We start from the raw sequence: 24,502 nt of genomic DNA on the forward strand, positions 1-24,502 counted from the left end.
CCTGTAAGCAGGTGTCTCCCCCCATACCCTGATACCCTGTCTGCATCTGCCTTTTCCAAGGGCTTCTCTCCATGCCAGTGCCACCGAGGAGTGACACGGCTTGCAAAACCACCCACCTTGGGCGTCCCTGCTCCCTGGGACCCTACAGGAGCAGGGCTGTCGGATCCCCTGTGCTTCTGTCTCTGGTGCCAATGTTAGTGGTAATGCAGAAATTGGATGTTGTGTGGGCTTTTTGTTGTTGTTGTTGTGTGATTTTTTTTTCTTCTCCAGCTTCAGCTATGGGGACTTCCTGCTTTTCCAGCAGGACTCGGTGGTCTGCGCAGTTGTGATGCTGGACCAGAGAGTTGCACTTCTGAGCCCCCTGCGGAGCTCAGGTGTTTGCGTCCCCTCCTGGATTTAGCTGTAATACCTGGGAATTGATTTTTTTTTTTTTTAACATTTATTTTTATTTGCAAGGAAAACAAAGAAAGTGTGAATGTGTTGTGAGATTTTCCGGCTGCAGAATGCTCAGCACATACAATTATGGAGGAGAGGGGGAACAAAAGAGGTGAATTTTGATGCATGGAAAATATTTGAGAATTACTGATTACCCAAGCTTAATTATCTGGCTAGCAGTTAGTTATTAAGAACAAGTGTGAACAGCTGTGGTAGTTGGGCCCATCTGCCTCCACCCAGCTGAGGATGCTGTTGCTCTGCAGAGCTTTAGCCAGGAGCAGGGGCTCTGCAGAAGGGCTTTCCTTTTAGGCTCAGAAATCCTCCTTCTAAAGTCAAACCTCTTCGAAGTGCTATCAAACTCACTGAAACTTGTGCAATGCAATTCAACAGCTTCCTTTGAGATACGCTGTCGGGTGTGGCAGCTGGTGTTAGACTAATGCAGAAAGAGTTGCGGCTGCAGCAGTCCGTGCCTGTCGGGCCGTGTGGGGAGGGAACATCTTCCTTTACCTGGCCAGTAGCACCATGAGCGGCTGGAGCTCTGAAGGAAGACCAAGAGCCCTTCTTCCCAGAGAGGTCTGGTCGGGATGGGGTGGAGAAGGGTCAGCCCTGCTCTAAGCATCAAGGCAGAGGGCTTAAAAAATGGTAATGTTCACATGGCTTTATGCAAGTGCTTAGCTTGAAATGCTTACAGTAATATAACAGGTAGTGCGTGTAATTAGCTTCATCAGACGTTTGTGTAAGGTCTTGCCCAAGCCTGGCAGGATTTAGGGTTTTTTTTCTGGCTTTGGACCCCACTGTTGCTGCTGTCCTGGCCCCGAGGAGAGGCCTGGGGCAGGTGCCCAGCAGCTGGGGACATGACAGGCTCATTTCACAAGATGGCCGCCGCCTCGCTCTGCTGCCGTGGTGATTGCCCTTTGCAGACCAGATCCCTGTCCTCCCCCGGGGAGGAACGTGCAGGGATTTATCCCTGTCCCCACACCAACAGCACCATCCTGGGATGGAGGCACTGGTGTGGGATGATGACAGGAACTGCTATTTTCTTGCTGCCCTGTGCCCCCACCCCTAGCCCATTGCACAGGGGGAGGTGGCTGGGTTGATGTCCAACATTTACTGAGGAAAAATCAGGTGTTTTTTTCTGATCTTCCATCCTTGTTTTGGGCTGCTGCAGCCTGGTGAGCTGCTGTGTGTCAGCAGGCAGTGATCAGGACAGGCAGAAGAGCTGAGGAGGCTGAGGCACTGGGGACAGCCATGGGGACGCCACCACCACACGTCCTCCAGGAGCTTCACCACACGAAGCCGCCCCAACCCGCTGCTGAGCCAGCTGCACGCTACCTCTGCTACGGCAGGTGCTCTGCAGCTATTAGGTATTTATTGTGACTTTTGAAGGTGACAGCGTGAAGCCAACTGTTTTCTAAGCCTCTTGGCCTTAGCTCCTTTGCTTTAAGGCTTCAGTTGCAAAGCCTAGGAGCGCTGCTCAGCCCTGCTGGGGAGCGGTGAGGGTGAACAGATGCCTTCAAGGTGACTGCAGAGATGTCAAGGCAATGAAAAGCAGCAGGAGCAAGCATTAATGTATCAAAGTTCATTTATTTGCAGCTCGGCTGTTCTCTACCACGGTCCGGCGTGGGCAGAGCTTGGCGGGAGCTGTCAAAATGCAGGGCAGGAGAAGAGGGGGCGATGCCGGAGGTCTGGGTCACTGCACTCCTGTCACCGTGTTGGGATCAGCGCCTGCGGGCGAGCCCAGAGCCTGTCCTTCGATCCGTGATGTGATGTCCTGCTGCAGGAGGGCAGGCAGGAGCTGTCGCACGCTGCAGCCAGGGTGGTCAAGCTGGGGCTGCGTGCCCTCGGCTGGGCATCTTCTCTTTGTCATTGTCTTCTCTTTTTCTTCTCCTGTTGTGTGCCTCCAGACTGCAAAGTGGTTTCTGTGCTGCTCCTCCAGGTCAAATCCCACCACCGCAAAAAGCCCTGCGCATCTCCCAGGTATGTCCAAGGCATCTGGTAGCGGCACCGTGAGGTGGCGTGGGACAGGCACAGCAAAAGGCCGATAAACAAAAGGTGTGGAAAAGGCAAACCAATGGAATTGCCACAAAAGGTTTTTCATTGATTTCCCCTTTTCTATCCATTTTAACTTTTCAGGTCACTGACACTACTCAGCTGTGTTGGAAGTGAATAGTCACAAACACAAGAGACTTAACATTTATTTACTTAAAGTTTCTTCTCTCTAGTGACAACCTTTGTAAGGCTTGACAGCAGAGTTTAACAAAGATGACTGTAATCTGCTGCCTTCTCAGGCAGCAAGAAAATCAAAGCAGCGCAGAGAAAAAGGAAAAAAACAAAAGCCTTAACTTGCTTTTATTACTGGTTTTAGCAGAGCTGTAGTAGGCTAGTCTTAAAACAAACAAACAAAAACTATTTTGGTATATTGCAATGTTTAATAACTTCCAAAAATATTTCCAGTTTACTGCCTCAGTACAAATCAACTGTAGATACCAGGAACCATAAATTCATCAGTGTACTCTGCAGGCAAAAAATAAAAATAAAAAAATCTCATGATTTGCTAATTCTTGTAATTGTTACTTAATTGAACAGGAACTAGTTTGTGTTGAAGAGTCTTACACATACAAGAGTCTGTGCACATATGGGCACTGCTGTCTTCATACAGGAGCTGTACAGCTCAAATATAGAAAACAAATTCTTGAAGGGTAACACTGTAAATGTTGCTCGCATTTGCTTCTAAATATTTGCTAAACCAAGTTTGACTTTGCTAGTACAACAGCACTCGTTTGTGCTTTTTTCTTAAAAATCATGGATTTAAAAATACAAATATGCTGTAAGTATCACTCAGATCTCACCTTGCTGTGTCAATGTACTTATAAACTAACAAAATTGTTAAAAAGATACATGCCCATCTAACTAAAAGTGATTTGGTGAAGTAAAAAAGAGCCACAGTGAACAGCCAATAAATGTGATTTTTTTTTAATGTGATTTCAATGTGATTTTTTTTTTATTATTATTTTTTTTAAATGCCTTGGAGAAGGTTTTAAATAAAAGACAGCAGATAAGTAGTCTTGGGATGGGTTCATAGTACGGCTGCAAAACTAATTCAGACAAAAAAAATAACAACAACTGCCCATTCTGAGCAGGAAAAAAAAAAATATATCCTCTTAAGTAATGGAAGTTGTCTTCAGATTTTTAATGACTGACAGGTAACGAGGACTTGTTTGTAAAATTCTCTAACTGAAGTCTGATAGAAAAATATGACTCACTCGTACCCACTCACTGAGCCCTTCTTCATTTGCTCAGCCAATAAGTTTTTTTTTTTTCTCCCTTTTCTTACTACTTTCTGATGTCTCTTGTATCTGAAGAGTTTATCATAATGTAGATTGTTTGTCTCATTAGCTCTGGGTACATGTCTGTGCAATGTTCCTGATACCCCATTTGGACTCTTCTTGCGTCCCTCTAGAGGCAGCTGTGCTTGCTGCTTCCCTGGAGTGCCTGTATACCAACGCACGAAGCATGAGAAATAAACAGGATGAGCTGGAGATCTGTGTTCCGTCCTGGGGCCATGATCTCATGATTGTGGAGGCGTGGTGGGACAGCTCGCATGACTGGAATGCTGTCGTGGAGGGCTATGTCCTCTTTAGGAAAGACAGTAGCCTCGCGATCCCGGGTGCTGGTTCTCATGGGGGACTTCAGTTACCCAGACATCTGCTGGGTAAGCAACTCAGCCAGGCACGCGCAGTCCAAACGGTTCCTACAATGCTTCGAAGACAATTTTCTGACGCAGGTGGTGGAGGAGCCAACGAAGCGGGGGGTGCTCCTGGACCTTGTTCTTACCAACAGGGCTGGGCTTGTTAGGGATGTGAAGGTTGGGGGCAGCCTGGGATGCAGCGACCATGAGATGGTGGAAGAAGTAGGGCTAAAAGCAGGATTGCTACCCTGGACTTCCAGAGAGTCAGCTTAACCCTCTTCAGGGACCTGCCTCGGAGGGAGCATCTCATGGGTGAGGTTGCTAGAAGGCAAGGGTGCTTGTGAGAGCTGGGCTACATTCAAACAGCACTTCTTCCATGCTCAGGGTTGGTGCATCCCGAAGAGTAGGAAACTGGGGAAGGGGGGCGGGAAACCTGTGTGAATGAGCAAGGAGCTCATCGATAGGATCAAAAGGAAGAAGGTCTATGAAATGCGGAAGAAGGGCTCCTCCCCTTGGGAGGAGTATAGGGGTGTTGTCAGGGCCTGCAGGGAGGAAGGCTAAAGCTGACCTGGAGATGAAGCTGGCAAAGGAGATAAAGGATATTTATATATATATTTTGAAGTATGTAAACAGTAAAAGGAAGACTAGGGATAATGTGGGTCCCCTGCTGAACAAGAGGGGTGTCCTGGTACCGGGAGACATTGAGAAGGCAGATACCGAATACCTTCTTTGCTTCGGTCTTTGCTTCGGTCTTTGCTTCAAAGACTGCCCCCCTGGGACTCCTGGACCCTGGAGGGAGGAGAAAGGGTCTGGGAAATGGAGATCTCCCCCCTGGTTGAGTGGTTTGGGAGTGTCTGAGTGGGCTCAATACACAGAAATCCATGGGCCCTGATGGGATGTGTCCACATGTGTTGAGGGAGCTGGTGGAGGTGATCGCTGAACCGTTCTCTATCATAGTTGAAAGGTCCTGGAGAACAGGAGAGGTGTCTGAAGACTGGAGGACAGCCAATGTCACTATGGTTTTCCAAAAGGGCAAGAAGGAGGATCAGGGAAACTACCGGCCAGTCAGTCTCACCTCTGTCCCTGGAAAGGCGTTGGAGCAGCTTGTTCTGGATGCCATTTCCACGCAATTGGAAGAGAAGAATGTTACGAGGAGTAGTCAGCATGGATTCACCAAGGAGAAGTCGTGCTTGACCAACCTCGTTGCCTTCTGTGATGGCATCACCAGCTGGGTAGATGGGGGGAGAGCAGTGGATGTCATCTACCTTGACTTTAGCAAGGCTTTTGATGCTGTTTCCCATGACATCCTGCTAGCAAAGCTGAGAAAGTGTGGGATAGAGGAGTGGACAGCGAGGTGGGTTGAGAGCTGATGAAGGAATTGTGTCCACTCTCAGCAAGTACGCTGATGACACGAAGCTGGGAGAAGTGGCCGGCATGCCAGAAGGCTGTGCTGCCAGTCAGCAAGACCTGGACAGGCTGGAGAGATGGGGAGGAAGAAACCAAATGAGGTTTAACAAGAGCAAGTGTAGAGTCCTGCACCTGGGAAGGAGCAACCGGAAGTATCAGTACAGGCTGGGGGCTGACCTGCTGGAGACAAGCTCTGAGGAGAAGGACCTGGGGGGTCTTGGTGCATGACAGGTTGACCATGAGCCAGCAGTGTGCCCTGGTGGCCAAGAGAGCTAATGGGATCCTGGGGCGCATTGGAGTGTGGCCAGCAGGTCCAGGGAGGTGATCCTCCCCCTCTACTCTGCCCTGGTCAGGCCTCACCTGGAGCACTGTGTCCAGTTCTGGGCTCTCCAGCACAAAAAAGACAGGGATCTCCTGGAAAGAGTCCAGCGGAAGGCCACAAAGATGATACAGGGCCTGGAGCATCTTCCCTAGGAGGAAAGGCTGAGAGACCTGGGTCTGTTCAGCCTGGAGAAGACTGGGAGGGGATCTCATCAATGTGTACAAATACCTGAGGTGTGGGAGACAGAGGGATTTGGCCAACCTCTTTTCAGTGGTTGGTGGGGACAGGACAAGGGGCAATGGCCACAAGATAGAGCACAGGAAGTTCTGCACCAACATGAGAAAGAACTTCTTCAGGGTGAGGGTGACGGAGCACTGGAACAGGCTGCCCAGGTAGGTTGTGGAGTCTCTTTCTCTGGAGATATTCAAGGCCTGTCTGGACGCCTACCTGGGCAACCTGCTCTAGGGAACCTGCTTTGGCAGGGGGTTGGACCCGATGATCTCTGGAGGTCCCTTCCAACCCCTACAGTTCTGTGATCCTGATGTAAGGGATTAAGCTCAACAAAAGCTCCTCCGAAATTCAGCAATGAGAAAGTGAACTGTGTTATTAACAAAGCAGGTTTTTAATAAAAAGGTACAGGAGTTAATGTCAAAATGATTTATAAATAAACATAATCACATTACATATATTCCATCTTCTAAAAAAAGTTTTGATTATATAATAATATATATTTTCTGAGTTATAAAATCCCATATAAATAGCAAATTATTCTCAATATGAAGAATACAAGAATACATTAAAAACAACCAAAACAAAACCGGGGTATGTCTCTGAAAGGAATCCTGAGTACACGTGCAACCCCGGGCAGAAAACAACAATGGCTACAGTGGTTGGATACAACAATGCTCTTGTACCAGCATACAAATTCTCTAAAACTGTAAAATTGGAACCGAGAAGCTTCTGGTGGTGCTAACCCTTGTTCAGCTCCATAGAAATAAACCCAGGAGTGGCTCTGGGTACTGCTTGAGATTTCAGGAGCACCCTATAGATTTTGGTATCACAATAAGAAAATGAGCTCTGTCTTCTGGTGGACAGAAAGAAGGCACTCAGAGCAGGTCAGTGAAGGCTGTAAGCAGCAGCTTGGACTAATAGCCAGGGAACAGTGAGCTACATCTCCTGAATGAAGATGTGGGGCAACAAATTCTGGTGGAGTTACACACAAGAGGTAGCTAATTCTTATGCTCCTCAACGTTTCACTGCTTACTGCCAAAGTAATGATATAAATTAAAACAAGACTAAATCAAAGCTTCTTTTTATTTTTCTTCCCCAGACTGAGATAAGCAAACAAGCATGTCGTACTAAGCACAAGCAGTCTGGATGCAGCAGCATTTAGATCATGCTTTTTCTGATTTTTCTCTTTTTCTGTTTTCTCTTGGCTTTTATACCTGTAAGACATATACGCCTGGTAATGTTCAGAGCTATGTGACTACAGCGCTTGGAACAGGGCAGTACTGCAAGAGGACGCCTCCTTGCAGCCGCTGGTCTGTATCTCTCATGTATTTAAATGCTGAATTCTGAGAAGTTTTATTATTTTATTATTATTAAAAACTTATTTATTTTAGCATACTTTTTTTTTCTGATCACAATGAAAAATGTCAATTATTCATGGAATTACTCATGGTTACTCAGCAACGCCTCACTTCTGCCCGTTGTTTTCACAAGCAGTAATGCAGCCGTGGCACGCTCCCTCGGCCACTGCTGTTTACATAAAATAGCACGTTTTCTTTCACATGCCCAAGGTCATGAGAAAATATGAATCATCAGAGAAAACGCACACATGCAAACTGCAATGAGCACACAGGGGCTTGGATTTTTGCTCCTTATTTCAGCATCAACTCGACAGAGATAATGAAGGAAACGAGGCGTTTCCAGGCTCCTGGCTTGTTACCAGCTTAACAGGGATCAAAAACCAGATGAACAAAGTTACCCTGAAGCTGAGCCAGAGTTGCTCAGAACAGGATCTAACAAGTAAACAGACACGTGGTAACACTTCAGTTTCTTAATTTTGGAACAATTTTCTGTCCTTTGAAATATTACAAACAACCTTCTTTCTGCTTGGTATACCATGATTTGGGAAGATCCTGTCCCATGGCACTTTTTTTCCTCGTTTTGGGTTAAAAAGCCCAGCAAGAAGAAGCAGTAAATATTGCACAGTAAGTTAGGATAGCAGTCTAGAAAACAGAATAGCACTTGCAGGGTGGTTTTTTTTTTCAGTCCAAAGGAAAGCTCTTCATTTTTTCTGCTAGTTCCTGTCTCATTTCTATATGTTTTTTCAGGTTTTGCACTTCATGCGGGAGGTTAATGTCCCACACTGACAAACAGGATTGTAATTCTGAAAAAAAGAGAAAAAAAAAAAAAAGCAAATGGCAACAGTAATTAGAAATGGTTTTGCTTATCTGCTCTTTTTTTCAATTACTCATAAATTACCTCGCTGAGGCATAGTGTTTAGGACCTGGAGGCCAAGTTATGCTACACCTTATGTGTGAGGTGATGAAGACAGGGGTTACAAGCCATTTCTACTTGCACAATAGTTTGGCTTCCAGTTCCTAAACCATTTAAAAGCACTTCAAAAAACATTTCTGGTGCCTGTGGACCATAAGGTGTTTACCCGAGCTACAGCCAGTGCTAGTATGGAGGTGCCCACGTAAAATTTTGTCCTTGTTTTCCTGAGCAGAAATACCCTAAATGCTTACAAGACTCAAAACCCATTCACTATGAACCAGAAATGAAAATTGATTTATTAAGGTAGTAAGGATACTGAAAGAAGGTCACTTCTTCAATCTCCACTCAAGCAAACAACTCTCTGCTCCTGGAGAAACGTTACTTTTAATGGAAAACTGAGAACACTTACATGAGCAGGGGCTCACAAACTGCGGCCCTGAAGGTTCCTGAGAGTCTGATTACTCTTTGCATAATTAATGGCATTCTTAAGTACAATTAGAAGGCTAAAAAGGCAATAGGTGCTCTTATGGTAATAACCAGGGACTGTCATAATGTAAAAAACACAGCTCTAAGTCTGATTCTTATTTTAGTCCAGTCAGCTCACCTACACTTGCCACCTTTAACTTCATACTATCACTGCCACATTATCAAGAAACTCAGAAACTGGGAGCAGAGAAAGATGAAGAAAAGCATCAATCAGAGCATCAAAGGTAACCACACTAAGAAAAAAAGCCAAAGATGGTGATTTCATATCTTCCTATTCCAGCACTTCCTCATCCTAATTGTCAGGAAGCTCTTCCTGATGCCTGAACTAAATCTCCCTTATTTTAACAGAAACTGCTTAGTTTTCATCCTACCCACAGGGAATATGTTGAAGTGCTCATTCCCTTCCTCTTTATTTACATATTTGAAGCCTATCATCACGTCTTTTCTATGCTTTCTTTATATTAACCACTTTGTCTTCAGTATTTCCCCGTAGGTTGCATTTCACTCCTCTGGGCTATTGCTACCAGTTCAGATCATTCGGCAGCATCCCAAATGGAAATGCTCCTCCAGCAGAGGCTTTACCAGAGCTCAGCAGAGCACAGGAGTTCACGTATGTTAGAGAAGCCACTTTTCTACTGGTGTGAGAAGGTGTTTGCCTCTTCTGCAGGAACATGACGCTGCTGGCTCACGTTCAGCTGGTGATCAATTATAAACCTTTTGTTGCAGCACTGCTGTTTAAGCTGACCACTTCCTCGTGTTGGTACAACAGATCACTCCTAATTAAGTAAAAGGTCTCGCATCTGTCCTTAGGGAACTGTATCCTATTTCCTTTGGGACCATTTATTCTATTTGTCAAGGTTATTTCAAATGCTAATCCTGTCCTCCAGCGTGCTTGTGGTTTCTCTTAGCCGAGTGTTGTCTGCTAATCTGAGGAGCACATTCACCGTTCATTCCTCCACATCATTAATGAAAACACTGAGTATTCCTGGCTTAGCACGAACCCCTCTGGAAACCCATTTGATACATTCTCCTATTAGACAAGGACTATTACTCTTTAAACACAGTTTTCCAGCAAATTACATGCCCTTCGACGAGTAGCTCCATCCGATCCATTTTTGGACGTTGCTGTTTGTACGGAGCCCAGGAATGCACCAGACTACAGAAACTAGTGACAGTATTTTGCTAACACTGTATCACATGTTGATCACCACCTCTCCAAACATATCTCAGTGGGTAGTCAAGCATAATAGTGTCTACTCCACTAACAATATAAATGAATAAAACACAGCTCACCTACCTTTGTGGGATTTGTCGCCTTCGGTGTCACTCTTATACCAGTATCCCAAAACCAGCACCACATTCTTCAGACTCCCTTTTTCAAAGAAATAAAACATCACGTTTTAATTTTAATGGGAACTTTGTAATTTAAGGAAGAAAGAGTAGCTTACATGATGCCATTAACAGGATAAAACCCAGAGTTTTTCTCTTTATTCATAGTCAGTAACCATGAAAAAAGGACACAAAAACAATACAGTGCACGTCTCCATTTAATGTAGGGGTTTACCAGAGCTCAAAGCTGCAACCACCGGCTCAGCCGGCCAGCCTGTTGAGCAAGCCTAAGAACAAAGCACCCTGTTATTTACCACATGCAGAGGTAGCAGAGTCACGGAAAACAGATGTCACAGCGAAGGGATAGGTTGCGAATGGAGTCCCAGTGCACAGCAGAAGCAGAAAGTGCCAGCAGTCAGTCTGGTTATAAAAAACAAACAAACAGAACAACCAAGTACCGTACAAACTAATGAAAAGTGTTCTGAAGGAACACTAGCACGTAGGCAGGGAAGGAGAATTAGCAGGGGTGCAGAAATGGGGATGGGCCATAATGAGGTAAATACCAAATTACACAAAAAAACAGAGTAGGAAGACAAAAGTGGATGGATCGCAGAGGGCTGGTGGGAACCCCGTGCATCTCCCCTGATCGGATGTTTCATTGCTTTGATTTTTTTTTCTGCAACCAGCCCTTGCCATACTCTGTACCAAACAGATTGGAACTTGAGTACAATGTTTCTTATTCAGACTAGGGTCCTTGCTTTGAAAACTCTGAATTTCCCCTTGCCAAATGAACTATACGTATAGTTACATGTTAATGATTCTCTACAGATGATGTCTATTGTATGTCAATTGTTACGTGAATTAGGAAAAGACATTATATTCATATATTCATACACAAACTACTGATAAAATTGATGACTCACCATCTGGCAATCTCTTTTCCCTAAAATATTTACATGTGATTGACATTATATGTTTTAATCTCAAAATGAAACATTTTAATGCAAAAATATTTCCCTCTGTCTTCTCTCATCTCAGAGGTGCAGAGTGTTACTGCTGAAGGCGTGTTGTGTTCAGCAGCCTCTGTGCCATTTTCAGTAATTCTCTGAATATACCAATGGAACCAGCGCCTGAATTTAGGGGAAAAAACACAACCCAACTCTTATAAATAATGGCTGGGAGAAAATGATCAAAAGAAGCACACATCAAACCGCATGGATCAGTCTCACTTGCCATTCTTGAGTTCTGCGCGAACACAACTCATCTATTTCTCATGAAGCACTGACTTTCCTGTATAGAAAGTTCTGATTAGAAATGCTGCGTTGGCTGGAAGCCGGGAATATGAGACTCAAGGCTTTCCAAGTCGCTCTATTATTCTGTCCAATACACTTTGCCCATCAATGACAATCCTGTGAGGCAGAAATCTTATTTTCAAAGTAACTGTTCTTTACAAAACACTAGAAACAAAACAGTCCCGTTGCAGCACTAATATTGCGGCTATCAGGACCAGAAGGACTCCAAGTGCTGTGCTAGGGCATCCGGGCTCAGCAGCTGGCCCTCTAACAGCTGAGGGTTGGTCAGGCGCCACAAACCTGCTGTCTCAGGCAGCAGCAAAGACCACGGGAAGATGGAGGGGTTTTTGGCTGTCAGCACTGTGAGCTAGCTGTAGTCTACAGACACTTCTGGTGCCAAATAGGAAAAAGCAGCCCCCAAATTAGGTTTACAGTGGTAATGAGAGAAACATCCACAGGCTGCAATGGTGAAATTTGCTAGCAGGATTACAGTGCATTTCTGACTCCGCACCAGCAGCTTTGGAGTCTTTTTTTGACAGCAAACACACCTTAAATCACACTGGCAAAGAACAAAAGAACCTTTTGAATGACATCCAACACGGTAAGTGCCGGGCCCTACACTTGTGTCCTAACAGCCCCATGCAGCAATATAGGTTTGGGAAAGAGTGGCTGGAAAGTTGCCTGATAAAAAAGGACTTGAGGGTGCTGGCTGACGGCTGAACAGGAGCCAGCAGTGTGCCCAGGTGGCCAAGAAGGCCAGTGGCATCCTGGCTTGTGTCACAGAATGAGTGTGGCCAGCAGGGCTGGGGAAGTGATTGTCCCCTTGGATGTGCCACGGGTGAGACCACACCTTGAATATTGTGTTTGGTTTTGTGCGCCTCACTACAAGAAAGACACTGAGTTGCTCAAGCATGTGCAAATAAGACAAAGCAACAAAGCTGGTGAGGGGACTACAGAAGAAGGAGTGACCGAGGGAAGTGGGGTGGTTTAGTCTGGAGAACAGGAGGTTCAGGGGAGACCTCATTTCACTCTACAACTTCTCTGGGAGGTTGCAGCAAGGAGGATAGCTGTCTCTTTTCTCAGGTGAGAAGTGATAGGATGTAAGGAAATGGTCTGAATTTGCACCAGGGAAGGTTTAGATTGGGCATTATGAAAAATTTCTTCATGGAGAGGCTGATCAAGCAATGGACTGGGCTGCCCAGGGAAGTGGTGGAGTCCCCATCCCTGAAGGTATTCAAGAGATGTGTGGACATGTCTCTAAGGGACATGGTTTAGTGATGGGACTTGGTAGATCAGGCTGATGGTTGGACTTGATGATCTTGAAGGTCTTTTCCAACTTAAATGATTCTGTGTTTCTATGATTCCCGAATAAGGCTGTGAGAAGAAGACTAGGAAATTAGCAATTAAGGAAAAACAATTAAAACCTAGTGAGATCCACAGAGAGAGAAGCCAGAAGCATAAAACATAAGATGGAGAAAGAATGCAGGCAGACACAGGTCAAGATAAAGACTACCAGACAGAGGACAGCGAGAGCTGTGCTGAAGCAGGGCACAAAGGATGCAGTGAGGGTGGGGAGCATTCACGTGCTGATCAGTGACAAGCCAGGAAGGTCTGCTGTTCTATGTGGGCACGGCTAGGACAGCCTGCTGGTGTCCAGCTAACACTGAGCGAAGATGACAGCAGTAGAACAGAATGAAGGAGCAGGACGTGGAAAATGCTAACGTGTTCCTGGAATACCGTGTCAAACAGAAGCCAGCAATCCTAAACTTGGCACTGATTTCACCGACGGCTTTACTTACCTAGCTGAGCTGTTAGCATGACTCGAATAGAATCACAAAAGTTATCTATAACTCGTACGGGGCGACGCGTTGATAAATCAAGCAGCAGAATATGTCCTCCCCCTGTCCCTATCCACAATGCAGTATTTTTCTGCAGGCAAATTGTCTTCACTCTTCCAGAATAAGCAACTTTCTGCTTCAGTTCTTTATCTAGTTTTTCTACTTCCTCCCTAAAAGTATGGAGAGAACTTGGATTAAATTTTGGTGGCGCACTATTGCACAGCTGCTAAAATGACTCCCTCAACACCAGCCTTTTAAATGATCATTCATCAAGACAAACTGCAAAAAAATCATGCTAATAAATTGTCTTACTTTAGAGAATCTGGGATGAAAACTGTTGGACTTCTAAGACAGGTACATTTCTCTGTTTTCTCCCAGTATGCAGGAGAATAATGTCACTGCCAAGTGGGAGGAGCACAGCTAGAGCTGCTCCTGGCTTCACCATAAAAATGAAATGGATGTAGCACATCAAGGAAGAAGAACAATTTAAATGCAAATGTAACTCACTGTCACTGTTACTAAAACTCTGATGCAGAGATAAGATTCTTAATCAGGGGATGCAGGAAGTAACTGGATGCAAAAGCAGTGTTACCTTATCATATCAGGTAAGGCCAGCAAAATCTTCTTTATTTAATGGATAAGTGTATCCTCTCATAATCACAAATTGTGAAATACAGTAAGGATCTTAAAGAACTGAGATCCTGCATGGGATGTTTTGAAGTTCTGGGCCAGAAGAGAGGAAAGGAATTCTGCATTTGCCCAGAGAACTGGGCAAGTCCCTTATCCCCAGAAGGGTGAGGTACTATGCTAGAGAAGGCGATCTGTTAGTCAGCTCTCCGTGCGTCAGGTCATCAGTCTGCAATGGAGTACTTACTTAAGAAAATGTGCACAGTCAATTAGTTCAGAAAGCTTTTCTGTCTTCTTGTCCCAGATTTCCACAAAGTGACTGTTTTTCTTTGCCAAGTAGATGGATTTATCTACTGCTATTGAAATTATGTTTGCGTCACTGTAAGCCTTATGGCAGAACCTAGAAGAGAGAACTCCAGTTAGAATCACAGGCAATATCCAGTAGAAAAACTTGAAGACTAGCAGAATATTATAGAATTTTATTATAGAATATAATAAAAACTAGTAGAGTATTATGAGTGAGGTTCTCTATAACTGTTAAGAGATTCATTCAGCTTTGAGACCTACGTGGGCTAGGATACAACTGAAAAGGTTTGCTATGATCTTCCTGCAGTTTGACCTAAATTCTCACAGTAGTGGAGCTGGAGTTAGGTTATCCCTGGAGATGTATCAATGCCCAAAGTCTGTTCAGAAATCTTTCCCATCTATCTGCTCAGATCACACATGCTCACATCATAGCAGTGCAAACTCCACCTTTTGATGTCTGGAGACACCGGACAGTTCCTATGGGGCCCACAGGACCATACAGGGTCACTCAACAAAGATGACTAAGCCTAAAAAGTGGCAGTGAGATTTAGCTCATCTTGCTCTACTCGTTTCACTGCAGCTGACAGCCTTTTTGTCTGGTTTTCTCTACATATGAACGTGTCTCTCCTGCCGGATCTGTGCCTGTACATATCAAAGTATTACTGGCTCTGCAATTTAATAGCATTAGCTTTTCATCTTGAGATTGAAATGAATTTTACTGAAGCTTTAGTTTCTTGCTTTATATTAACTTGTTATTTTCCAAAGCAAATTCATTTCCTAGAATAATGACCTCTATTAGTATAAAATCAAGCACTGTGTCACCTGCTCAGGAAAAAATCCCCTTAACCTCAGAGCAGGATTTACCCAGGTAAGAAGTATAGCAAGTGCTCCAAAAACTTCAGTCTCTAATTTCTAAATAATAAGAGGTCAGCAGTCATACATGATTTATCTATATAAGGCAAAGATATGCACCCATACGATACAAACAAACAAGTAAAGAGAAATGCTGTGCAAAGTATGCATGTATAGCTCTTAATCAAGCAACCAGGGCTTGGATAAATGTAATCAAGGCAGAAAACTAATCACTAGCATTTATACATTTTCTGAATACATACTGACTTCATAAATCCTTTATATATTTAAAATGCACGTCCCTTCTTTAAAAGCAGTCCTGACTACTACAAACATTACTCAATGATTTTATTTTAATGCACACCTTATTTCATCAGTATTATGTAAGGAAAATAATGGAAACAATAATTAAAAAAAAACTCTAGAACAAGTTGTTATATAAAACTACTGTTAGAAATCTTTAATAAAAACAAGAAAAGAGCCAAGTAGCATTACATAAAAATAAACTTACAGTTGACTTGTTTTTGTTTCAATCAGCTTTTGGACAGAGAAATCACTAGATAAGGCTATGAGCTTTGTTCCACAGCCTCCCCAGATTATATTTTTTTCAGATAAGTGTGAGGATTCATTTAAGCACATTAGTGGTGTGTTAACATTTCCTATAGTTAGTATCTTCAAAGGTGTTGCACCCTTACACTGCAAAAAGAAATAGACTCTCCATTAGAAACAAGGAGTACGCAGACACACAAAGTAGAAACTGCTAAAACAAGGCCACACAACCTGCAGAATATTTACACAGCTAGATTTTGAGAACCACCGTGGTTTCTTTTCAGAATGTCAGGGACTGAAAAGCACTGTACTATCATAAACGTCCCAGAGAAAACAGCCTGTGTGAGCAGAAACATGATGGAGCTGGGACTCATACTTTCTGCAACCAGAGGCCTGGTTCAAGAACTGGGAAGAAAGTCACATGGATATCCCAGAGGAATCCCACACTAGAACATATCCTAGTTCTGCAGTGGATTGCAACCGTGCAACTGCCCTAAGGTACGTATGGTCAGGAGCTAGAGGGGAGCTAGAGGGAATCTAAACAACATTGTCTTTTTGCAGGTATCTGTTCTACAGATGGAAAACTTGGTGTGATTGAAAGGAAAAAGGGAGCTATAGCAGCAATAAATATTTCATCTGTTAGAATATTATATATATATATTCTATAACAGAATATCTGTTAAATACTAACCATTATTGGCCACGCCTGTCAAAGACCTATTTCTCACTAGAAATAATTCCCCTCTCTTAAATCTGTTGGTTAAAACATCTATTATAACACATGCACATTTCCTCTAAGTGCACAGAAAGTGATTTTTAATTTTAGAGATGCAATTTAAAAATAAGATACATGAAATAAAGCCACTATCAGTAGCTGTATACATATTGCTGATAGTTTTTTGTAGAATGGACAGCAAAGAACAAATCTACCTTTACTGCTCTGTCTTCAAACACTGCCAGTTTGCCATCAGCTGTGCCAACCAGAAAGAAATTCTTCTGTTTGCTGAAATAAAATAAAATAATTAATTCCAGAAATGCCCTGATCAGGTAAGAAAAATTCAAATTCGTACTCTGCTATTTCAAGAGTTTCACTGAACACTAAGAGCAAAAACAACCGTGTGTGGTCAGGAGTGTAGTCTGCAGCTACCTTGGGTGCAAAACTAAGTACAAACATAAGCAAAATAAACAGCCGTGTGAAGAAAGCTGTCTGCATGAATGCACAGCTGCTACTTTCTGCACATCCCTGTTAGTTGTATTTTCAAAGCGTAACCCAAAATATTTAAAAATCATGCATACCTTTGTTTTGAAAGGGAATTACAGTATAAACAGGTGATAGAATCTGACATTTTCTGCAGACGATGTCTTCTTGTTTCATCTTCTGTGTTAACGGCCCACAGAGAACCAGACTGGGTTCCTGCTACAATCCAGTTTTCTTTCTCAGTAGGAAGGGTCACTAATGCCAAACTTAAAATTTTACTGTCTGCAATATCCTGAATCAGAAACAAAACAAACAAAAAAACCCCAATGACATGGTTATATTTTCAACAAGGATAAATACTAGTAAATAGCTGCTAATAAAAAAAAAGTACAATTTTGTACTGGGTAAGACCCTGGTACTTGGGTCTTCCCATGAAGATCTTCCCCATGGAATCTAATCTCTGATTAGCAGAACTTATCTTCAGAGGTACCATCTGTCTTCAGCGTGCTGGGAAAGAGCCCTCAAAAAGTACATAGGAAAATCTTTAAGATTAATACTATTAAAAAAATCTCTATTTCAATGAAGGTCTCAAAGCCTTCAGAGCAAATGGAACTACACAGTACAGGTTCAGTTTAATTGCTAACAATAAAATTACTGGTCTAAAAACCTTTTTTCCATTTTCGTTTTAGAAAAACAAGCCATAAAACTTAAACCAAATCTACTAATTCAAATGTATCATGGTCAACAGATGGCAGATACTCTGTGGAAATACAATTTAAATAGCTTTGATGTTGAGTCATACTCAGTTCTGGCAAAGAGAAACACATTACATCACAGCACTTCAAGCCTGAGTAAAACTTTCCCTTTCCTGATGGCCCAGGACTGGGGTGAACAACAAACAAACCTGCCCGCAGTGGGAGAGGAGGTGGCATCCACAGGAAGAGAACTGATAAGAGACTAGCTGGATTGTTAGGGGAAGCAGAGATACAAAGGGTTGTATAATTACTACTTCTTGTCCTAGTCTCCATGCTAGAAACAGCTTCTATCTGAGTGTAAGAAAGAAGCACAGTAGTGGAAAGACAGTATTAGTCAAAATTTCAGGCTGGACAGCAGGAAGAGAGGAAAAGAGACTGTGTTCCTGCTTCATTTCATGGATGCAAAGAAGCAATCTTTGTTCTCTCAAAAGTCTCCCAGAGCTGAGCTTTCCAAAGCAATATCCTACTATTCAAATACAGTTTATTCTTCTGAAATACATCTGGGTGCCAAAAACTTAGAATAAATGACAGCCTCCACACATACCTCACAAGTATGTCCATCTGTATTTAGGTTAACAAATGAAAGTTGTGCTTTTTCTGTGTTCCCATTGCCTATCCAGACTCCTGCCTTCTTGCAGCTTTGATTGGCAGCCACCATGCACTCTGCTGTGGAAGTGCTGGGTGTTGAAATATACCTCATCAAACAGATAAGCTCTGCAGAATTCAAAATCTCATACACCTGCAAAGAAAGCCACAGCATGCACGTGGTAATAAAAATGGCTTGTGCAGTGACACCTCTATAACAAGGAATGGATAGCAATGTTTTATGGAATACCAGCACAGTTCTCAGCAGGTCTGCAAACTTGGATACCGCTTTCGTTCACTGAGCAATTTTACCCTCACTCTTCTTATTTTTCAATTAAAATTACAGGAAATCAATAGGATTAAGGCAGATTTCAAAATTTCACCCATTTCAAAGAGCAATATGATGTGTGATATCAGACAGCAGGTTTCAGATCCACACCACTGTTCCTCCTCTCACATGCATGGAACGGTGCAAGATAGCTCCATTGACAACACACAACAAAGTCCTTTCTGCATAACTCTAGCAATAAACATAAAGTGATCTGCAGTCTGTTTTAATACCATCACTATTTACCTTCACACGGAGAAAAACAGAAGGTTACCTATAAATGGTTGGTAAATGTGAATGGAACCGTTTATCCTGGGTAGCAAGACCAGCCAATATTCCATGGCTGTTTCCACTCCAGAAAAAGAAAACAACAGAAAAAACACTGTGCCTTTTACTAATATAATCTTGCCATTTCTTTTCAGAAAGCACGACAACTTCATGGTGTCATCTATCACAAAAATACTAGTAAATACACTAAGTAGTACCTGGGAAGACGTTGGTCGTTCCTGAGGATTTTCCTTCAAACACTTTTTAATTAAATTTTCAACTTTAGGCCAGGGGGCACACCCATATTCTTTGACGGGATCTAAGATGTAAAATCATACAACTTCTTAGCCAATCTTTACCATAATGTAGAACTGTAAGTTATGAATAATTTTCTCCGTATTTTAAGAATTTATCTGACTTCTTATGAAGCTGCTCTAAGAAATACTACAGTCTTAGGTAAAATGTCAGTATGATCAGCTTGGAATTGCTCATCTGCCATTACAGAATAATGAGAGTCACTGGGCTAGAGTCTTTTTCATTAAAAGCAGCTTTTTATTTTTTTAACTTAGTATGTGATAAGTATAATCAAAGCAATACGCAAGGGTCAAGGCCAGACATTGTCTTAGAAGGTACTTCCAGCAATATTCATTTTAGCCAGGTCTGGACAAAATCCCACGTACACTAAATCTCTATTTCTTTATAAGATGAACCAGCTTGTTCCCTTGAAGTTATAACCAACATAATGATGAATAGATGCCTATTTCTCACAATTTGAAGACTGTGTGAAATTAGGAGAAGTTTCTAAAAATTGCTCTTATTTAGCCTCTTCCTCTGATCACTGTCAGATTACAACATAAAACACGAGGTGCTATTTTTAGAGGAGGCAGGACAAATTGTCTGTTTTCATGTTAAAACTGGAAGAAGCGAGGCATACCTGGTAACTTTCCTTGTATTGCTAACTCGTCAAACTCATTTGGAAACTTCAGGCCTTCCATTATTCTACCTCCTCCTGTTAAAATGTCATACAGAAGCAAGCCAAAAGAATAAACATCAGCTTGCTGATTATAAATAACATTTCCTCTGGCAACTTCTGGTGCTCGAAATCCTGCAAATAAATCATTAATAGTTATTACGATTCATACCAAGCTGAAGCCATCTTTATCCTTTTAAGAATAACAACTTACTGATGAAAATATCACAGGAAGTAAACCAAAAATGGCACGCTATTTCTGGGCTGGAATACTTTGCATGTGGCAGACTACCAAAAATATCAGCAATCAGTGCAAAGGAAGGGTACAGTACATTAATTACAAAGCTCCTGCAGCATTACACATTAAACAATTCATTTATAAATGAATACTGAAATTCTACAGTCTTTACCGAAGGCCTAATTTTTAACACTTGCAGTCATACCCTCACACACAATTTCAAAGACCTAAAGACTCTATTTGAAGTTCCTGAAGTACGTAGTGTTTTAAAACGGATGCTAACAAGTTCTCTCTCAGGTCAGGGAACAGGGCAAGTATTCGTTGCCTTTAAATAAAATCAAGACCTACCTAGGCATTACTGAAAATTAAAACAAACACACACTTTTAGCAGTTTAATTTCACTACTACGATAACCATAGTAAAACAAGACAGGAAAAAAAATCAAAATTAGTGCATGTTATTTAATTTGTTCCCCTTTTAGCCCCTCAGTATACTTCTGAATTCTAAAAGGGGTTAAAGCACAAATAGGAAGAAAGGCCTAGGGGTATAAATCTGGCATCACAATGCGTAATATGATTACGACTACATTTTGGGATTTCAACTGCAGCATACGTTGGAGTTACTTCTCACACACTAAATCAAAAATATATAAGCTGTTTTTTCTGACACAATGTGGAACAAAGCATTTTTCCCTACCTGGAGTGCCCTCAGAGGTTTTTATTCCCATTCGGCAACAATACTGGGCAATGCCATAGTCAGCTATTTTTGCAATGACAGCTGAATTGGGATACAGGGTAAAGAGCAACACATTGTGAGGCTTTAAATCACGGTAAATGATCATTGCTGAATGCAGGTACCTGTTAAGGAAAAGGTATTTATATAAAAGCACTCATAATGAAGGGATGCATGTGCACACAATGGTGAATGCTCTATTCCCGTAACAATAAATTGTGCTTTCAAGTGTTAAATACTGGGTAGCGAGCCAAATATTAACAACGTGATACTGCCTTACTGAATAATGACTTCAGAACTGTTCTGACATACTATTTACCAGCATACACACACTGCAGTATTTTAGTGCCAGTTCTTATCCTAAGTGTCAGTGGCTGTTCGACAACTGAATCTCAGAAGCTGAAGGTTCATTTGTCCCTGAGCTCCTCTGAAGATTTTGTGGCTCTACAGTCACACTTCTACAGCACCCGAGGACATTCGTGGACTTTCAGAACTTTAAAAATACAGTAAGCTATTTTCTTTGGCACTTTAACAAGGAATCAACAGCCACTTCACAAATTCCAAACAGCATTTTTGCTACTTCTCTACTTATATGGGCACCACTTGTTAACAGAAAAACAAAAACAACAACAACAAAAAAAAACAGGTAACAAAATCTTGTGTTCTATACCAGGTAATCAATCATAAAAATACAAGCACTTGTCTGACCCAGGAAATATTTTGCTTGAGTTATACAAAGAGGTAAGTTTTTCATTTTCAGTATGTCGAACTTGCAGCAACACAGAATTCACATTTACCTTAAGCCATCAGCTACATGTAGAGCTATCCTGTGCTGAAGCGTTCTAGTTAAACTTGTTTTGTCGTGTTGAAGCAAGCGATCAAGAGATCCTTTAAGGGCCAATTCCATTACCAGCATTCGGGGACGGACAGCAGCAGCCAACAGAGAGACTAAACTGGGGTGATGGAGGTGACAAAGCACTGCAAGCTCCTGTAAATTGTAAAGTCAGATGAAACACTGCAAGTAGCACAACCTCTGTAGCTCAGAGGTGAACTAAGAAATGTGTTGAAGTAAAGTATTGCACAGCACTTAAGTTTTTTAAGCTCTTCACTAGGGCTGGTGGTATTCTACAAGCAGCTTTACAGCAGAAAAAGCAACATTTCTTACTTGTCTTAGAAGCCTGAGGGAAGTATGTTTATTGAAAATCTTTACTGCAACTTCTTCTCCACCATAGGATGCACGGTACACAGATCCAAATCCACCATCACCTTTTCAAAGATAAAATTTAAAAGAATATTAAAAATGAAGAGACAACAACCATTTCTCAAATATTGCTGAAAGGGTCCAATCCTAAAACATGTGGATCATTCATTGTATTAAACTTCGTGAACAGCAATCTAACCACATAAAAAGCAGTGTCCTAGTATAAAAGTTAATGGAAAATTCAAAACTCAATAACCTGAAATTCAGAGTACCTTAAAAATACATTTTCAATGAGGAGAAATCTCTAATATGTTTTCCAAATGTTTCCATGTTGCTGAAGTGATTTCAATAGATTTGTATACTTAAGCTCTTTTTAAAAAAGACCTACAAAAAATGATTACCCAAGAGAAATTCAGGAGCTTTGTCAAATTCCAGGTCATCATTATTCAACATAATATTTCTAGGCAAATCAGCCAGTATCAGATCAGGAGCAATCTGAGCTATTGGGATGGTATGTCTGGGTTGATCCGGATTTACTAAGAGGTCACCTGTGAAAAATAAATGAGACAATACTGAAAGATGCATGAATCTCTGTGAGTGCACATGATGAATATAGCTAAAATGAAATTCATAAATATATATGTGTGCATACATACACAACAGATCACTAATTAACTATCCCATTCAATTTCCACAGTATCTGACGTTTAAATATTTTCAAGGTTCTGTATGTGTACCAATCAAGTGTGACATCAACTGTTGCTATGTCACAACACCAAACTAACCCAGAGATCAGTTTTTTTGCGTACAAAAAGAAAGAATTTGCTTATTCTATGGTACGTCATCATGAATATTACCTTTTAAATTACTGCTGTACATGGTCCTAACAAAAATACCTACTATCAGTTTTACTATGTGTTGGGTTCAACTACGTGAATGAAGTTGCATTATCAGTACCATGGCAGAAAGACCCTTCATTACTGTCATTTATATATTAATACCCCAGGCAGCTGCAAACTGATTATATAGCTATACAGATATTATATAGTTATACAGATGGACCTTGGATAAAAAAAAAGAACAAGTTGCTTTTGACTCATGCTGTAATTATTTTTAAATAACATGAAGTATTCAAATATTATAATATGGATACCTCGGATGTAAAACTTATCTACCTCAAATAGCACAAATATATATACCTTCTTCAGCTTTTTTAAGTAAGTCATCAAGTAGTATTTTTTGGTGTTCTTCACCATCCTCAAAGCTGTACAGGGCCCATTTCTTCAACAGTGTTTCCCCTTCACCACATACATCTATATCCAGCAAACCTGGAAACCATTCTTCCATAAGAGAATCGATGTGATCCACAACTTGTCCCAGAAGGATGCAACCTTTAACAGAACAAAAGAGGAGAATTACAGCCTCTATCTGTTATAGCTATAATTACAAAGCTAAAGTCTACATTCCAAAAGGCAAAAGCACAACAAACCAAAATGCCAAGCTGCAATCAAACTGGAGCACAAATCAGGTTCAGGAATAATTAACCTTTTCTGCAAGAAGGTGCCGTAATTTTCAAAAAACTGTCTGGGTTGTTGTCAAATACTGCAGATTCCACTAGACAATAAGCTTCAGGAGACCAGTTCAAGTAGATGCCTTGTCTCCAATACATTCTGTTAGGACGAAGAGCTCGTGCTAGAAAATACAAAAGTTGATTAAAAATCTGATATCCAATATGAATACCTTATTTTTAAATATTTGGAATAATTAATAGTATTAAAATATTTAATTATTATTGTACATTTATGCAATGTTATACACAATAATAATAATGTTATACACAAATAACAACAGATGGGGTGCTACAACTTTGCAGTTGGAACAGCCCCACAAAAGCTGAAAACATGTCAATTGGTCATCAGTTCTACAAGGCAAATCCACAAACTAAGTATTTCATCAGATGGTAAGTAATGCACAGGTGATGCACGTGCAGATATTACCCAAATGCTTAAGTACACTTGGCTTCAAATATAGATTATGTTAGGCCTATGTGCAAAAAAACTCAGTGATTTAAATTTTCCCTCTATCACATAATCATGATATAGGATGTGACTGGAATTCTATATCAAGGAGATAGTTATAAATCACATTTGTACATTAGCAATGCATATTTTGCATACTTCACTTGTCACCAGTATTCATAAATCACAGAATCACAGAATTTCTAGGTTGGAAGAGACCTCAAGATCATCAAGTCCAACCTCTGACCTAACACTAACAGTTCCCACTAAACCATATCCCTAAGCTCTACATCTAAACGTCTTTTAAAGACCTCCAGGGATGGTGACTCCATCACTTCCCTGGGCAGCCCATTCCAGTGTCTAACAACCCTTTCGGTAAAGAAGATCTTCCTAACATCCAACCTAAACCTCCCCTGGCGCAACTTAAGCCCATTCCCCCTCGTCCTATCACCAGGCACGTGGGAGAACAGACCAACCCCCACCTCGCTACAGCCTCCCTTCAGGTACCTGTAGAGAGCGATAAGGTCACCCCTGAGCCTCCTTTTCTCCAGGCTGAACAAGCCCAGCTCCCTCAGCC

The 24,502-nt window shown here is 41.8% G+C and overlaps 1 protein-coding gene across 1 annotated transcript in view; it reads right to left on the reverse strand.

Annotated features, from left to right (window-relative positions):
• Nucleotides 1–6,552: 6,552 nt before the first annotated feature.
• The window catches only part of LRRK2 (leucine rich repeat kinase 2), a 71,600-nt gene continuing 53,650 nt past the window's right edge, over nucleotides 6,553–24,502 (reverse strand). The window contains exons 36-51 of the mRNA XM_035320961.1: nucleotides 23,453–23,599; nucleotides 23,107–23,298; nucleotides 22,309–22,455; nucleotides 21,872–21,972; nucleotides 21,504–21,694; nucleotides 20,671–20,831; nucleotides 19,701–19,871; nucleotides 18,985–19,085; nucleotides 18,131–18,325; nucleotides 16,930–17,123; nucleotides 16,564–16,636; nucleotides 15,596–15,780; nucleotides 14,174–14,326; nucleotides 13,261–13,469; nucleotides 10,138–10,212; nucleotides 6,553–8,244 (exon numbers count right to left, since the gene is read on the reverse strand). Coding sequence (XP_035176852.1) covers nucleotides 8,123–8,244; nucleotides 10,138–10,212; nucleotides 13,261–13,469; nucleotides 14,174–14,326; nucleotides 15,596–15,780; nucleotides 16,564–16,636; nucleotides 16,930–17,123; nucleotides 18,131–18,325; nucleotides 18,985–19,085; nucleotides 19,701–19,871; nucleotides 20,671–20,831; nucleotides 21,504–21,694; nucleotides 21,872–21,972; nucleotides 22,309–22,455; nucleotides 23,107–23,298; nucleotides 23,453–23,599 — 2,417 coding nt within the window. The 3' untranslated portion in view covers nucleotides 6,553–8,122. The remainder of the gene's footprint in view (nucleotides 8,245–10,137; nucleotides 10,213–13,260; nucleotides 13,470–14,173; nucleotides 14,327–15,595; nucleotides 15,781–16,563; nucleotides 16,637–16,929; nucleotides 17,124–18,130; nucleotides 18,326–18,984; nucleotides 19,086–19,700; nucleotides 19,872–20,670; nucleotides 20,832–21,503; nucleotides 21,695–21,871; nucleotides 21,973–22,308; nucleotides 22,456–23,106; nucleotides 23,299–23,452; nucleotides 23,600–24,502) is intronic.

This window comes from Oxyura jamaicensis, chromosome 1, assembly GCF_011077185.1.
Source record: "Oxyura jamaicensis isolate SHBP4307 breed ruddy duck chromosome 1, BPBGC_Ojam_1.0, whole genome shotgun sequence".
NCBI classification, from domain to species: Eukaryota; Metazoa; Chordata; class Aves; order Anseriformes; family Anatidae; genus Oxyura; species Oxyura jamaicensis.